General features: G+C 40.3%; 1 protein-coding gene across 3 annotated transcripts in view; it reads left to right on the forward strand.

Annotated features, from left to right (window-relative positions):
* Positions 1–17,199, forward strand: part of USP24 (ubiquitin specific peptidase 24) — a 153,474-nt gene that overhangs the window by 73,196 nt on the left and 63,079 nt on the right. For all 3 annotated transcript variants that reach the window (XM_025288649.3, XM_006049602.4, XM_025288650.3), the window contains 11 exons: positions 65–180; positions 2,043–2,109; positions 2,232–2,342; positions 3,045–3,143; positions 3,234–3,407; positions 8,513–8,598; positions 8,769–8,862; positions 9,906–10,061; positions 13,112–13,209; positions 16,371–16,466; positions 16,583–16,811. In XM_025288649.3, the coding sequence (XP_025144434.2) occupies positions 65–180; positions 2,043–2,109; positions 2,232–2,342; positions 3,045–3,143; positions 3,234–3,407; positions 8,513–8,598; positions 8,769–8,862; positions 9,906–10,061; positions 13,112–13,209; positions 16,371–16,466; positions 16,583–16,811 (1,326 nt within the window). The remainder of the gene's footprint in view (positions 1–64; positions 181–2,042; positions 2,110–2,231; positions 2,343–3,044; positions 3,144–3,233; positions 3,408–8,512; positions 8,599–8,768; positions 8,863–9,905; positions 10,062–13,111; positions 13,210–16,370; positions 16,467–16,582; positions 16,812–17,199) is intronic.

Below are 17,199 nucleotides of genomic sequence, written 5' to 3' on the forward strand. Positions count from 1 at the left end.
CCAGCCCAAAATGTCAGCAGAGCTGATGTTGAGAAACCCTGATGTAGAATAATTTCTTGTTTAGGCAGCCAGTTCGGCCCTTGGCGGCCCCACTCTGACACACGCTGTGACTAGAGCAACAAAAATGCTGACAGCGACTGCCATGCCGACCGTAGCCACGTCAGTCCAGTCTCCTTACAGGTAAGCGGTTACAGACGTCACAGCAAACGCGCAACACACAAAGATCGGTCAGCTTAAAAGCAAAATTGGAATCTTTTTTCTTCCTTTGGAGATCTCTGTTAATTGTTCATTTCCTCATTTTATTTCATGTATTTTTCAAATAGTCATATCCTTGAAAATTATGTATTCCCTGTCATATATTTTATCATTTGATTCATTTTACTTTAACTCTGTGTAATATGAGTAGCGTACTCTATGATTGAACCAAGATATATTCTTTGTGTGAAGAATAATTTTTTTCAAATTTGAAATATTTACTTAGACATAACTTTCTGAATAGACAAGTCATGACACAGTGTAAGCAAAATGAAGTGGCATGTGATGATTAATATTGTACATTATGATATAACCATAGTTAAAATGTTATGTACTTAAAATTATTTTTCAAATAATTGTGTTAAAAGTTTGAATTGACATCTCTAAATCACATTGCTGTGTTGAGTGTTTTCAAATGTTGTCAGTGAAATTTGAGTTGAGCATTTTCTGTACTTCTTTGGTATAGTAAGGAGAATAGATGGATATTTAGAAAATTAAATCGAAGCAGTTAAACTACTTCTGTGGATTTTAATAAGTGTTTCATTACTGGTGAGCAGCCCCAAATCAGTGATGCTCAGGTGCTCAGAGAAGAGCTCCCTCTGTGTCTCATTCTGCTGCCCTCCAGTGGTTGGTGCTGATAGAGTCTCTACTTCTGGAATGTGTGTATTTCTTTCTCTTTATTTACAGTTGGTTGTGTTCCTTTTCTTTTTAAAGGCTTTAAAGCACTTTATAGCAAAGTGATTCAGTTACATATGTATATTTTTTCCATATTGTTTTCCTTTATAGGTTATTGCAAGATATTGAGTATAATTCCCTGTGCTAACCAACTCTTTTAAAGTGAAATTTCCAGTACTGCTAATCAGCATGCCCGAGATTTAGAAATACACCTGTATGAACTATTTAGACTTGCGGAATATCACGTGTTTGAGGGCACTTGGATCTCCATCTGTCAGTGTAACACATGTTGTGTTTAATCAGGTGTGGAGCTGTCGCTGTATAAGCTGCTGGATATTGGAGTCCTCTTATTTCAAATGATATATAAGATTACTTAACTCTGACCTAAAGAGACCTCAGGTCTCATTTTTAGAGTCTGAGAGCGCCACACTTCCTTGCTATGTGTTTTCTGTTCCAAAGATGATCATATCTCTTTGATGTGTGTGGATTTCTTAACTATTTTAAAAATCCTTGGGATACCGTATTCTGTATATGTTTTAACTATACAGGATAGTCACATAAACCAGATGAACATTTTTTGCGGCGGGGGGGGGGGAGGGGGGTCTTTTCCTTCCACCTCATTCTTAAGCTAATTAAACAGCAATTCTCATTTGTGGTATACTAAATGGTTTGCATTTGTCTTCTAAATTTCAGGCAGTTCAGAGCCTTGTCAGGTTCTGTGTGTTTACAGAATTATATGGCATATTTTAGTTGTAAGATTATGAGATTCAAACTCACTGATTGTTCATTCTTGGTGAATTGATAAACAAATAAGCCTGCAGACCCAGAAGAAGCGCAGGCCTTCTATTTGTGGAACAACTGTTTAAAAAAAAAAAAAAGACAAGGACAGGACAGGAAAGGAAACGTGGGCAGGGCAGCGTCTCCCCTGTTACCCGCCTGTGTGTGGCAGCTGTGACCGCTTGAACCGTCTCCGCCTTGAGTAAAGGGGAGTTGAGTTTTGCAGATTTCAGTGAGGGCGAAATGTGATTGTGGTTTTGGTGAAAGAGACTGAAATTGAGCTCATGTTAGCAATTCATTTCAAGTATGTTCAAAAAAATGTTTTTAATTCATAGATCCACTAAACTTGTAATAATTGAGCGATTACTACTTCTGGCAGAACGTTACGTGATCACTATAGAGGTAAGCCTCTCTTCTTTGTAAGACAACTTGATCATCCTATAACTAGTCTGTTAGGAGTGTATTTTTGCGACGTTTGACTGTGGCACTGTGCTGTTTGTTTGACTTGCTGTGTCTTTTTCAAGGATTTTTACTCTGTTCCCCGAACTATTCTACCTCATGGTGCCTCATTCCACGGACATCTTTTAACTCTTAATGTTACTTACGAGTCTACCAAAGATACCTTCACTGTAGAGGTAGGTTTACATTAAGTTCTGAAACCATTTCCATATTGTCTTGTTATTTTCATATGAACATCATTGATTAAGATAGCAGCAAGAATGACTATTTCAAAAGCTATGTAGTAAACAAATTTAAAATAAAGATCTGAAGTGAAAGGAAGTTGATAAGGTATAAGCAGATAATAAGTAAGTACATGATATCAGGTGATAAATGGGTGTTATAAAGATTTAAAAAGAATACCACAGAATCAGGTGGGTATACATGACATATTTTAGAATGGACAGGGATGGTCTCTGAAGTGGTCACATTTGAATGGAGACTTGAATGAATTGACAGAGCACGTTATTTCTGGGGAGGAGCTTTCCATACCAAGGGAGCAGCAGGTACAAAGGTCCTAAGATGGGAGTCTGTTTGGCTTATTCAGTGGCAAGGAAAGTGGCTGGTGTGACTAGAGCACGGTGAGAAGGGGAAGAATGGAAAGCTCTGCAGTGGAAGGATTTGAAATTTGATTACATGCATGATGGGGAGTGACGTATGGAATAGAATGTTTAATTACTGCAGAGGGGAGGCCTCATAAGGGCACAGGTTCTTGTCTTTGGGTTCTCTGCTGTGTTCCCAGCTTCTGCAGCAGTGCCCAGTACATACAAGGTGCTCACTAGTAGCTGTTTAAATTAATTGATAAGCGAATTACAGTATTGTTTCACTTCATTTTACAGGCTCACAGTAATGAAACCATAGGGAGTGTCCGGTGGAAGATAGCCAAGCAGTTGTGCTCTCCAGTGGACAGTATACAGATATTTACAAATGACAGTCTGGTAGGTGTAAATACACATTTTGTGTCACTTTAGTCTGTTGTCAGTATTCTCCTCTCTTTTCCTTCTCAGTAATTAAACAACTTTCTGCAGCTGACAGTGAATAAAGATCAAAAGCTACTCCACCAGCTGGGCTTCTCTGATGAACAAATCCTCACAGTGAAGACTTCTGGCAGTGGGACACCATCTGGGAGCTCCGCAGATTCCTCAACCAGCTCCAGCAGCAGCAGCAGCGGGGTGTTCAGCTCATCATACGCCATGGAACAGGTATCCAGTGATAATCTTCAAGTGCAAAACAAGAACTTCACATCATGAAGTTTTGCCTTCAGCCCATATAGATTTGGATGATTATGTCCTTTCCTCATAAGTCCTGACTCTTCAGAACTGTATCACAGAAATGCTGGGATTTAGTTGGGAGAAGACTATGTACTTTATCAATCTTCTGAACCAGACTCTTGTGAGTCTGAGTGATTCTGCCTGGCCCCTGCTTGCTGCTGCTCTGTTACATCTCTCTTCATTGATTGTCCTCTACTGGGTCATTACCATTAACAGTCAAATGTGCTGTGTTATTTCTGCCATCTTTTAAAAGTACCTTTTTCACCCAAACTTCAGCTTCAGTTTCCCTCAGTTCTCTGCTTTTCAAATCAGCAGAGCTCCCTAAAAGAGTCTGGACTCTCTTTACCATCCTTTCTTGACTCCTCTTGAAAAGAGACTCTACATGTTTTGTCGACTTCTTAATCCTCATCTTCTTGACATCTCAGCAGACTTGTTTCTTGTGATCATTTCCCCTTGAAATACTTTCTCCACTTGTCTTCCAGGACTCACTGGGCTCTCCATCCCTCTCTAGGTCTTCTTCTTTGGGCTCCTCTGCTGCTGCTGCTTCATCTTCCTGATCTGTATGCAGAGGAGTTCCCTGGCTCAGTCCTTTGACCTCTCCTCTGTCTACGCTTATTTAGGAATCTTATTTAGGAATCTCATCCAGTTTCAAAACTTTATATATTATATATACATTGATAACACCCCAACTTTTATCTTTAGCTTGAAGTGTAGATTGTTGTGTTAGTCACTCTGTCTAGGCCAACTCTTTGTGACCCCATGGACTGTAGCCCACCAGGCTCCTCTGTCCGTGGGATTTTTCAGGCAAGAATACCAGAGTGGGTTACCATTCCCTTCTCAAGGGGATCTTCCCAACCCAGGGATCGAACTTGAGTCTCCTACACTGCAGGTGGATTCTTTACCATCTGATACATGGAACCAATTACTCAACACAGCATCTCCTCTTAAATGTTTGATAGACACTCCATTCTAACTTTTGAAACTGAGCTGCTACCCACTCTCCCACCACCTGCTCCTACCCCAAACCTCTTCATCCCACAGTCTTGTCCTGTTTCAGATAATGCCTATTTCATTCTTCTAGGGATTCATGCCTGAATCTTAAAGTCCCTTCTTTCCCTCATACCTCTATGCATCACCAAATCCTTGACTCTACCTTTAAAATACGTCTATATCCAGAAGCCAGCTACTCTTCTCTGCCTCCACAGCTTCCGCACAGATCCAGGCAGCCATCACGCCCCCCACCACCTGAGGGTAGCAGTAGTGCTGCGTCTGGCCTCAGGGCTTCTGCCCTTGCTCCAGTTCAGTCTCTCTGGTGTGTAGCACCCAGCATCCCGTGATCTTTTTACAGACCAGTCAGATTATGCCACTCCTCAATTCAGAGGCTTCAGCACCTCCCACCTCACTTAGTGTTCTCCCCTGAGGTCTTCCCCCAGGACCCACCCTCCCCCTCCCCATTCCAGCTGCAGTGGCCTCGATGTTGGTCCTCAAACATAGTAGGGCCTGTGCACTTGTTCTTCCCCAATACCCAGGCATTTTCTTTGCTGATACCAGGTTCTTTCTCACTTCCTCCTGCTCTCACTCAAATGTAGCCTTCTTGGTGAGCCTTCTTGGCAATCCCGTTTAAACTTTCAGTCTGTTCCTACTCCTGCATGGCTCATTTCCCTTCCCTGCTTTATTTCCATCTAACGTACTATATAAAATATTCATCTTGTTTAATGTCCCTGTTTGTCTCCCCAGTGAAATGTAAGCTCTGTGAGAGCAGACCTCTGAATGTTTTGCTCACTACTGTATTTCCAGCACCTAAAACAACAGTGAAACATAGTAGGTAGTCTGTATTTGTTGATTTTATGAATCATTCAAGGTTTTTTGTACCTTCTCTGTGCCAGGAACTGAGCTCGGCACCAGGGGTACAAAACTGACAAAAGACATTCTGCTCTTTATGTGTTTACAGTCTAGAAAGTAAGATAATAACCAGCACTCATGTGAAGTAAAAGTATTTAAGTAATGGAGAGGGTTATTACATACAGCTCTTTCATTTAATAACTTATGTAAGATGCTTGTGTGGCTGACTCTTTAAAACTTAGAGAGCATAGTCTTGCTATAGATACCACTGAAGCCTGCAGGGTTAATGTTAATATTGTGATGTTTCTTAAAAACTAACTATACTTACATGTGAAAGTGAGAGTCACTCAGTCATGTCCAACTCTTTGGGGCCCCATGGACTACCATGGAATTCTCTAGGCCAGAATACTGGAGTGGGTAGCCTTTCCTTTCTCCAGGGGATCTTCCCAACCCAGGGATCGAACCCATGTCTCCCACATTGCAGACGGGTTCTTTACCAGCTGAGCCACAAGGGAAGCCCAAGAATTCTGGAGTGGGTAGCCTATCCCTTCTGCAGCGGATCTTCCCGACCCAGGAATCAAACCGGGGTCTCCTGCATTGCGGGCATATTCTTCATGTGGTGAGAATTTAAGAATGAAATCCCACTCAGAGCATTATTAAGACAGTTTATCAATAGCAGAAGTGATGTACATAGCATCCTCAAGTTTCACATTTTTATATTTCATCATTGTTGTTCAGTCGCTAAGTTGTGTCGGGCTCTTTGCAACCCCGTAAACTGCAGCACGCCAGGCTTCCCTGTCCTTCACTATCTCCCTGAGTTTGCTCAAACTCATGTCCACTAGGTCAGTGATGCCATCCAACTATTTCATATCTGTCGCCCCCTTCTCCTGCCTTCAATCTTTCCCAGCATCAGGGTGTTTTCCAGTGAGTCAGCTCTTCACATCAGGTGGCCAGAGTATTTATTGGAGCTTCAGCTTTGGTGCTAGTCCTTCCAATTTAGGGTTGATTTCCTTTAGTATTGACTGGTTTGATCTCGTTGCAGTCCAAGGGACTCTCAAGAGTCTTCTCAAGCACCACAATTCAAAAGCATCAATTCTTCAGTACTCAGCCTTCTTTATGGTCCAACTCTCACATCCGTATGTGACTACTGGAAAAACCATGGCTTTGACTAGATGGACCTTTGTTGGCAAAGTGATGTCTCTGCTTTTTAATACACTGTCTAGGTTTGTTATAGCTACTGTTCCAAGAAGCAAGCATCTTTTAATTTTGTGGCTGCAGTCACCTTCTGCAGTGATTTTGGAGCATAAGAAAATGAAATCTGACACTGTTTTCACACTTTCCCCATTTATTTGCCATGAAGTGATAGGACCGGATGCCATGATCTTCATTTTTTGAATGTTGAGTTTTAAGCCAGCTTTTTCACTCTCCTCTCTCACCTTCATCAGGAGGCTCTTTAGTTCCTCTTTATTTTCCTCCATTAAAATGGTATCATCTGCATATCTGAGGTTGTTGGTATTTCTCCCAGCAGTCTTGATTGCAGCTTGTGATTCTTCCAGCCCAGCATTTCACATGATATACTCTGCATATAAGTTAAATAAGCAGAATGACAATATACAGCCTTGACGTACTCCTTTCCCAATTTTGAACCAGTCCATTTTTCAGTGTCTAGTTCTGTTTCCTCTTGTCCTGCATACATGTTCTCAGGAGGCAGGTCAGGTGGTCTGGTATTCCCATCTCATTAACAGTATTCCACAGTTTGTTATGATCCACACAGTCAAAGGCTTTATCATAGTCAGTGGAGCAGAAGTAGATGTTTTTTTGGAATTCCCTTGCTTTTTCTGTGATCCAGCATATGTTGGCAATTTGATCTCAGGTTCCTGCTTTTTCTAAATCCAGCTTGTACTTCTGGAAATTCTCGATTCCCATACTGCTGAAGCCTAAGCTTGAAGGATTTTGAGCATATCTTGCTGGCATTTTAAATGTGTACAATTGTACAATAATTTGAACATTCTTTGGCATTGCCTTTCTTTGGGGTTGGAATGAAAACTGACCTTTTCCAGTCCTGTGGCCACTGCTGAGTTTTCCAAATTTGTTGGCATAATGAGTGCAGCACTTTAGCAGCAGCATCTTTCAGGATTTGAAATAGCTCAGCTGGAATTCCATCACCTCCACTAGCTTGGTTTGTTGTAATGCTTCCTAAGGCCCACTTGACTTCACACTCCAGGATGTCGGGCTCTAGGTGAGTGACCACACCATCGTGGTTATCTGGGTCATTAAGAGGTTTTTAGATAGTTCTTCCATCCTTGCCACCTTTTCTTAATCTCTTCTACTTTTGTTAGGTTCTTTCTGTTTTTGTCCTTTATTGAGCCCATCTTTGCATGAAATGTCCCCTTGGTATCTCCAGTTTTCTTAAAGAGATCTCTGGTCTTTCCCATTCTATTGTTTTCCTCCATTTCTTTGCACTGTTTACTTGCAAAGGCTCTCTTACCTTTCCTTGCTCTTCTCTGGAACTCTGCATTCAGTTGGGTTTATCTTTCCCCATCTCCTTTTCCTTTCGCTTCTCTTTTCTCATCTGTTTGTAAGATAAGCACTCCTCAGATAAGCACTTTGCCTTCTTACATTTCTTTTCCTTGGGGATGGTTTTGGTCACCACCTCCTGTACAGTGTTATGCATTACAGGTGGATTCTTTACCAGCTGAGCCACAAGGGAAGCCCAGGAATTCTGGAATGGGTAGCCTAACCCTTCTCCAGCGGATCTTCCTGACCCAGGAATTAAACCGCAGTCTTCTGCGTTCCAGGCATATTCTTCATGTAGTAAGAATTTAAGAGTGAAATCCTACTCAGAGCAGTATTAAGACAGAGAAGTCAAAGTGAAAGCATTAGTCACTCAGTCATGTCCAGTCCTTTGCAACCTTATGGACTATAGGCCACCAGGCTCCTCTGTCCGTGGTATTCTCCAGGCAAGAATAGTGGAGTGGTTAGCCATTCCCTTCTCCAAAGGATCTTCCGACCCAGGGGTTGAATTTGCATCTCCTGCATTGCAGGCAGAGTCTTTACCACTGTGCCACCAGGGAAGCCCCAAGTTTTGCAGTAGCCAGTCTTTAAGAACCAGTCATTTTATTGTTTGTACCTTTGATTGGAAAAGGAGAAAATTCTTTTGTAAGTTTGTATCTCTCTTTTGCTTCTTCCCTCAGGAGAAATCCCTCCCTGGTGTGGTGATGGCACTTGTGTGTAATGTATTCGACATGCTTTACCAGCTGGCCAATCTAGAGGAGCCAAGGTAAATAGAACTGTTTGTGAAGCTTGCAAGAGAGCAAGCTATTAAAGTTAGGGAGCCAAATAAATGTTCTCTTAATATGTATATCACTCCACATCCCCTACTAAATTTGACTATTTTTTATTTGAAACTGTGGCTTTAAGAAAAAAATTTTCACATTTGAAAAATTTCAGGATAACTCTACGAGTACGAAAGCTTCTGCTCTTGATACCTACTGATCCAGCCATTCAGGAAGCCCTTGATCAACTTGATTCTTTAGGAAGAAAGGTATGAGTATCTTGGATAGTTACTTAACAGGCATGGAAATTTTATATCATGATTCAGTAAAAATGCAACATAGCATCACATAAAGGTCATATGATCCCATCTTTCCCATAACAGATTTTGTTCTTTAGAAAAATACCTTTGCTCTAAATGGAAATCTGAACTTCATGATGACTTTTAAATTATCTATAGTCAATAATGACATCAGATTTTAGAACTGGAAGAACCTTTAGTGTCATCTGCTTCTACCTCCTTCATGTTTTATATGAGGAAACCTAAACCCAGAGTAATGAAGTGTCTCATCTAGGGTCATCTAGGGTCAGACTCTAGTGCCCATTCAGCTGTGATGTTTCTCTTCTGTCATGATGCCTCTCTGAATGTGGTTGTTGCATATGTTTGAGTTGTTTGCATAAATGGGTTATCACGTAATTTTTTCACAATTGGTATTTAAAGTTCCTTTTGTTTAATTTATAGAATCTTGTTCCTTAAGAGTTTATACTAAAAATGTTTTATTTATAATATTGTTTAATTGTATTGTCGGAATAAATTCATTTAGAACAAAGTTGTTAAAACTAAGCTATGAATTTTGTATTTCATTGATTATTATTTAGATCAGGTCAGAACCTTATCACATATACCTTATTTATTAATTTGAGGGAGAAGAGAACTTTTGTAATTGTAAACTATATTACTAGAACTAACCCCACAAAATTCTCAAAACTACTACTCTGCAATCTTATGATTTAATTATCAGAGTTCAGCAGTACAAATTTTAAAAACCTGGAAATAAATTAGGATGGCCTCACTAGTGTTGCTTAGAATACAATCTCAGAGGCATTCCTGCAGAATGGAATGCTGTTGACCACTGACAGTCTGTGCGTTGGAGTTCAGTGCTTCGTTAATAATTGAAGAGTGATGTGGCCTTGAGGTTAATTTTTTTAGAAAATGTCGATGATTTGGGTATATTAAAGTGGAAAAGAATATTAGAATATACAGTGATAATGTTTCTCCTTCATTTGTGTCCTTTTTCATTATTTTAAACTTAGAAAACATTACTGTCTGAAACAAGTTCTCAGTCTTCAAAGTCTCCATCCCTGTCTTCTAAGCAGCAGCATCAGCCAAGCGCCAGTTCAATTTTAGAAAGTCTGTTTCGATCTTTCGCTCCAGGAATGTCCACCTTCAGAGTGCTCTACAACTTAGAAGTAAGAAACCTCATTTTTTTAAATTTAATTTTAACAGATTCATTTTGGTCTGAAGATTCATGCTTACAGATGTCAGAAATAAGTAAAGAGACTATAAATTGAAGTGTTTTATTGTTTTGGACTTTGAAAATGCTCTTTTTTTCCCCCAACTTATACATATCTATGTACATTGTTATACTTGTAAAATAGCATGTAAATAAATAATTAGGAAGCCTAATGTATAAAAATGTGTAATTAACTTCCTCTGGAAGTTTTGCAAGTGTTTATATCAGTTTTTAATCCTCAGCCTTGTTACTAAATGCATCCTAACTTTTTAAAAAAGCTGTTGCCATTTGCTGCCATTAATGAAGCTTTATAAATAGTTTCTCAGGAAACACATTTAACATTATTCTTTTAGGGTTTTTTTAGAAAGCTATTTTATTAAAAGTATTTGACCAAAAGAATATTTTTATTGCCCTCCTTCCTAACAGTAGCTTTAAATTAGTAGATTCAGTTCAGTAAACTTTACTAATTATTTACTGTCTACAAATCATTGTGGTAGTTTTAACTACCACAGAGTTGAAAAGATGATAATTGCTCCAGGTTCTTATGAGTGAGACGTAGGAGAGGCTGGATAGGCTGAGTCCTGGAGTCAGAACCGTAGCAAAGCACTGTGGAGGTGGAAACTGCCCCACTCTGCCAGACCCTCAGGGCACGTAAAGTTCTAGGGAATATAAAGCCCTGAATGATTTTGTTTTACCTTAAATTGTTCTACAATGGCACCCAACTCCAGTACTCTTGCCTGGAAAGTCCCATGGACGGAGGAGCCTGGTGGGCTGCAGTCCATGGGGTCGCGAAGAGTCTGACAGGACTGCACGACTTCACTTTCACTCTTCACTCTCATGCATTGGAGAAGGAAATGGCAACCCACTCCAGTGTTCTTGCCTGGAGAATCCCAGGGACGGGGGAGCCTGGTGGGCTGCCGTCTATGGGGTCGCACAGAGTCGGACACGACTGAAGCAACTTAGCAGCAGCAGCAGTTAATTGTTTATTAAGGAATCCAGATCAGTGCCTGAGCAACCTTAATTATCAAATTACCATTTATCTTCAGTAGGTTTTGAATCACAACAAAGGTCCTAATTGGCCAGAAGGTACCTACTCAGGCATGTTTTCAAAGTTTTATTTCATCTTACAGTCTAATTTGGAGTATAAAGTCATATTCACTCATTTTTGTGCTTAATTCATTATTTAAATGTTTGTATGGTAGAGCTGTGATAATGTTTCATAGTTGCCTTAAAATAATCGTTATTGTGAAAATGTTTGTGGGGTGCAAGAGGAAAAAATATTTAGCATGTATTTTAAAAATAAAGTATGACCTCATTTCTTATGAACATTTAAAAATACATACAATATTCCAAAACAGAAAATTACCTAGAAATTTTTGGCTAATTCAGTCTTATAAATTTATATCTTGCACTGCTGCCAGATTTGTTATTTGCTTTTGAATGATTGTCTCAGAAAGTTAAGGTATAAATCTTAACACCCACATTTGAGAGCACCCTGGAAATCAGAATGACCCAGCAGTGGTCATTCTGGTCATTTGTCATCAGCTACTTAGATTGCATTACCTTAGAGCCAAAGGACTGTATAAATCATCCCCAGTCTTATTTTAGAACTTCAGATTAACTGGGAATTCCTCTGATAGGCTGCCTTTTGCTCTATAAAAAATGTAGAAACCATAACACCCCCAAAGCACTTCTTTTTACTGTTACCTGAAAGATTCATATCCTTGCATTTCAATCTTTAACTTACGTTTGGCTTCTAGGGGAAATTCAGAGTGGATATTCCAAGTACCCATTCCTTTGGGAAAACCTTTCACCCTCCCTAAATTGTTGTCCATTAAGCATGGGGAGTGTGTGCCTGTGGCTGTCAACACTTAGAAAGGGTTAGGATAGCAGAAGGTTCCCATTCTCCTGAATGATGCTTGTGATCTGAAGCTGGCAAACTAGTTTCCCAAAGGGCAGCTTAGGAAGAAAGCATCTTTGGACAAAAATATCACATTAAGAATCTAAGCTCCTAAAATTACTAATAAGTTCATAGAAGCAGATTTTTTTTTAATAAAGAAAGGATCTTGAATTACATCTAGATTAAAACCTTGGGAAAACTGAGGCTATGAGCTTTAAAAAATTTAAGTCATAACTAAATAAGCAGTTGTTTCCTGGGCACTTGTTTTGTGCCAGTGCTTATACTAAGCACCTTAAGTTTGTGTTATCTTACTTACAAACAATACTCTGGGAAAGGTAATTACTGTCCTCATTTACCCAGTGAGAAAACTGAGGCAAAAAGGAAAATTACCTATGTGAGATCTCTCAACTAGTCGGTGGTAAACTAGGATGTGAGCTAAATTTGTAGTCTCATACTGCAGGTTGATTATGTGAAAATAGTTTCCTTTAGGTGGATACTACAGTGTCATAAAAAGGGCATGGATGTTAGAGTGAGACCCATCTAGACTCAAATTCTAACTGTGTGACCACAGGTGGGAGGTCACATAACCTCTCAGGTCTCAGTCTTTCCCTGTAGAATAAAATACCTGTGCCTTACAGATTGAGATTAAGAGATAGAGCAAATTAAGTACTTCATCTTATGCCTAGTACCTTGTAGACAGTTGCTCAATAAATAGGAGTTAGAATCATTATCAGGAAACTCATCCAGCATTTCTAATAAATGGACTGTTATAAAACTTTGGTTTATATACTTTTTCTGGAACATATCTGCATAACACATAATGTTACCTGCTCTTAGGCAAGTCTGGAGCCTGAGACATTCACATTTGCTGGTTTCATGAAAGAGGAGCATACTAGCTCTCTAAAAACAGAAAGATTTTTCATGCTAAGTAAATGGAACTATTTGTGAAACTATAAACTATAAACTCCAGTTATACTACTGGAGGTAGAAAGAGCAGCAGTTAAAGAGATTCTGACTCAAGTTGTCTGATTGTTTTACTTGGTATAAAGGAATAATTTCTACTGGAAATGTTGGGATGATTAATTGTGCTTTATCTTTTTTCCAAGGTTCTAAGCTCCAAACTCATGCCAACAGCTGATGATGACATGGCAAGAAATTGTGCAAAATCATTTTGTGAGAACTTCCTCAAAGCAGGAGGTTTGAGGTTAGAGTTTCAATATTGTATTATATGAATTGCAGAAAATGAATAGAGTTATTTTAGTTAATTTCTCCTGCCAGGTCTTATTTATGCCTACAAGGCATGATTTGAAGTATTATGGGAGTTGTAATAAGGAGGAATGATGTTTCTGTCTTTAGAATATTTTTAAATGTTTTAATGACTTTTGATTATTTGGAAAACTGACAGAAGCATGTGTCTTTCCCCTTTGGTAGTGGGGGAAATTCTCAAGAGGAGAGGAGACTGTGCTGTTTCTGGTCACTCCCACATCAGTTTAAGATAAGGTGGATCTGATTCTTAGTAATCTATGTTGTGCAAGGCATTAGCACTGGGGGAAGATATTATCCCTGCCCTTGAGAGCTTCTTGTTATTCTTTAACAAAGAATAACAAACAGTTATTGCAGGTATTGAAACAGAGGCTTATAAAAGGTGCTTTATGGGATGAAGTGGGGAAGAAAGCAGTGGTTAAAATGGTAAGGTTTGCTTGGGGTAATAAGATTAGGAGATGCTTCCCAGAAAGTGACATGTGAGCTGGAAACAGAGATGAGTCACCGCTTTCTAGGTAATCAAGGGGGGAAGGACATTCTCAGCCAGAAGAGGGGTGGGGATGAGTGACAGCATGGATGGCACGGGACTGTCTTGGGATCTACAGTTGCCTGGTGAGACTAGAGCAAAGGGTAAAGGAGAGAGATTGTGAATAGGGGGTCATATTGAGGAATTTCAGCACTACCTTGTAAAAACAGGAGGTGTCTAAGCCAGGAGTTAGCTAGAACAGTTACTCTGACTGCAGTAGAAAAGATGACTGCAGGTGGAAGAGCCTGGAGGCAGGGAGAACTGTAAGAACTGTTACAGCGTTCCAGAGAAGAGATGACAGGTTCTAAATTTGGGACAGTGGTAGAGGGACATTTATAAGATGAAAAGTCTTTATGATTAGATGCAAGATTGTTGTTGCTGTTTAGTCTCTTAAGTCATGTCCAACTTGTGCAACTCCTTGGACTGTAGCTTACCAGTCTCCTCTGGCCATAGGATTTCCCAGGCAATAATATACTGGAGTGGGTTGCCATTTCCTTCTCCAGGGGATCTTCCCAACGCAGGGATCAAACCTGTGTCTTCTGCATTGGCAGGTGGATTCTTTACCACTGAACCACCTGGGAAGCACAGATATAGAGTAGGGAACATTTTTTAAATGGCCCTATGATTTCTAGCTTGGGAGAATGAGTGAATGATAACTCTTTAGTCCATATAGGGAATGAAGATAAGATGGAGGAAACTGAGAAAGTCAAGAGAAGTGAGTTTGATTGTGCAAAAGATCTCTGTGAGTCACATGAAGGGGATGGTTTGGACATGATGCTCTTGAGAGAAGTGGAGAATGGCACTGGATGTTCAAGGAGGCGTTGTGTATAAGGAAAGCCTTGCAGCCTGAGACCCTGGCAAGTGTAAGGCTGGGAAGCAGAATCAGTAAGTGGAAATCTCTACTGTATGAGTGAGAGAAAAGGAGGTGACCAAAGTTTGAAGGATAGGATAACTGAAGAGGAAGTTTGCTTTTCTGTTTTGATTTTAACTTGGAGAAGCCTTAGTTTTCATTGTGAGCCGACTAAAAGGGGCCAATGAAAAAGAAAAGAATAAAAGGGGGTGATCAACCAATGGGGCTAAGTTCCACTGCAGTTGGAAGATACGTTCCATAAAGAAAGTAAGCATGCCGTCTCCTTTGGGAAAGAAAAGAGTGAAAACCAGCTTGAATTTTGAGCAGAGGGTAATTGAAGGAATTCTGTTGGAGGCCTTCAGGAAAGAGAGCTTGGGTGAGACCTTGCAGAGATCAAGGGGACTAGAAACAGAAGTGGAAATAGAGGGTGAAAACTCATTTCAGATCATCAGCCAATTACAGAGCTATGCTAACACAGGCATTTTAATTCTGGCTTATTTCTGAGTGTCAATGCACATGCTAAGCATCGTTCTAAGTACTAGAAACAGAGCAGTGTATCGATAAAACAATAATCCATGTCCTTGCGAAGATGATAGTCTAGAAGGGAAGACAATAAAGAAGTAAAAGTGTATGTCAGGTGGTGATAAAAGCTGTAGAGAAAAATAAGACAAAGAAGAGCGGGTGGGTAGGGGAAGGGTTTGTTCAGTGGAGTGATCAGAAAACACTTCACTGATGGGGGGATATTTTTCAATGACCTGAAGGAGGTGAGGGAGCAAGATCTGGAGATGCTGGGGAAAGCTGTCCAGAGGAGCATCCAACGTGAGCCCCTATGAGGGTCGACCTGGTGTCTGTAAAGCCAGCAGGGGGCTAGTATGGTTGGGGCTGAGTGAGGGGAGAAGGGTAGGGGGCATGAGGTTACAGAGATACCAGAGGTCAGGGTATGCAGGATTTTACAGGCTACTGTGAAGGATATAGGAAACCATGGGAGGATTTTGTCCAGAGGAATCCCATGGTAACCTCCATTTTTAAGGGATCATTCTGGTTGATCTTTTGAGAATAGATTTTGGAGGTGAAGCTTCAAGAGTAGAAGCAAGAAAAAGAGTTGGGAAGCTTTTACAGCAATGTAGGTGATAGTAGATGTGAAAACAAGCTTTGTAGAATACACCAATTCTGGATATACTTTTGAATTGATAGCTCTTCTAATACCAACATAGCAGTTGATTGGGGAAGTCATACAAGTTAGTGAGAAGGAAAACTATCTAAACACTGTATTGGTTATCTTTTTGGCTAAGAAAGGAGTCTAATTTTAATTCTGAACCAGGAAGGTTATATGTACCATAAGAAATCGTTGTGATAGGAATCTGTGTGATCCATTTATATGTAAGAAGCATGTAAGAATTTTAAGTAATTGATAAGTATTAAACTACTTATATGGAGAGCTTTCCTGGTGGCTCAGACGGTAAAGCATCTGCAATGTGGGAGACCCGGGTTCGATTCCTGGGTTGGGAAGATCCCCTGGAGAAGGAAATGGCAATCCACTCCAGCACTCTTGCCTGGAAAATCCAATGGACGGAGGAGCCTGATAGGCTACAGTCCATGGGGTCGCAAAGAGTCAGACACGACTGAGCGACTTCACTTTCACTTTCAAACTACTTATAGAAAATTGCCTGTGGAAGAAACAGAAGTCTTAAATATCCTGCCTTTTCTTTTTTCTTTTTTTTTGAAGTTTGGTTGTAAATGTCATGCAGAGGGATTCCATCCCATCAGAAGTAGACTATGAAACAAGGCAAGGCGTTTATTCCATCTGTCTACAACTGGCAAGGTACGTAAATCTATTGATTACTCTCAGATGGCTATTCTTGACTCTTTCTTCCAGATCCCATCCTTTAAACATAGTATGAAGTGACCTTGGCTTAGCCTAGCTTATTTCCTTTTAAGATTTTTACTCGTGGGACAAACATTGCCAACCTTATTGGATGAAGACCTCACCAAAGACGGCATAGAAGCACTGTCTTCTCGCCCATTCCGAAATGTCAGCCGGCAGACGAGCAGGCAGATGTCCTTATGTGGCACCCCAGAGAAGTCATCCTACCGACAGCTGTCAGTGTCTGACCGGTCTTCCATCAGAGTTGAGGAGATCATTCCTGCTGCACGAGTCGCAATACAAGTAAGTGACTTGGTTTGTTCAAGAAGTCCCAAGGGCCTCCTTTACAGAAGGCACCACTGGTGGGGAGGGCCTATGCAGATATAAAAATTATTGATGTGAGTATCATCCTCAAGGAGCGTACAGGAAGAAAGAAAGAGATCAACTAGTATAGAATTCACTGTAATTCACGTGGAAAACATCAATTGTTGTAAGAAGACTGCCAAAGCAAGACATTCTACAGGGCTTAAGAGGAATGGAATAGTCATCTTCACGTGCGGCTGTCACAAGGATTCCATGTAGGAGGGGCTAAGCCTTTAAGAATAGGTAGGGATTCCATATCCATGGATTCATTTAGAGAGAGGAAAGTTGTTCAGGTAAAGGGAAAGGTGGGAGCAATTAGAAAAGAAGC

Source organism: Bubalus bubalis, chromosome 6 (genome assembly GCF_019923935.1).
Source record: "Bubalus bubalis isolate 160015118507 breed Murrah chromosome 6, NDDB_SH_1, whole genome shotgun sequence".
Lineage (NCBI taxonomy): Eukaryota > Metazoa > Chordata > Mammalia > Artiodactyla > Bovidae > Bubalus > Bubalus bubalis.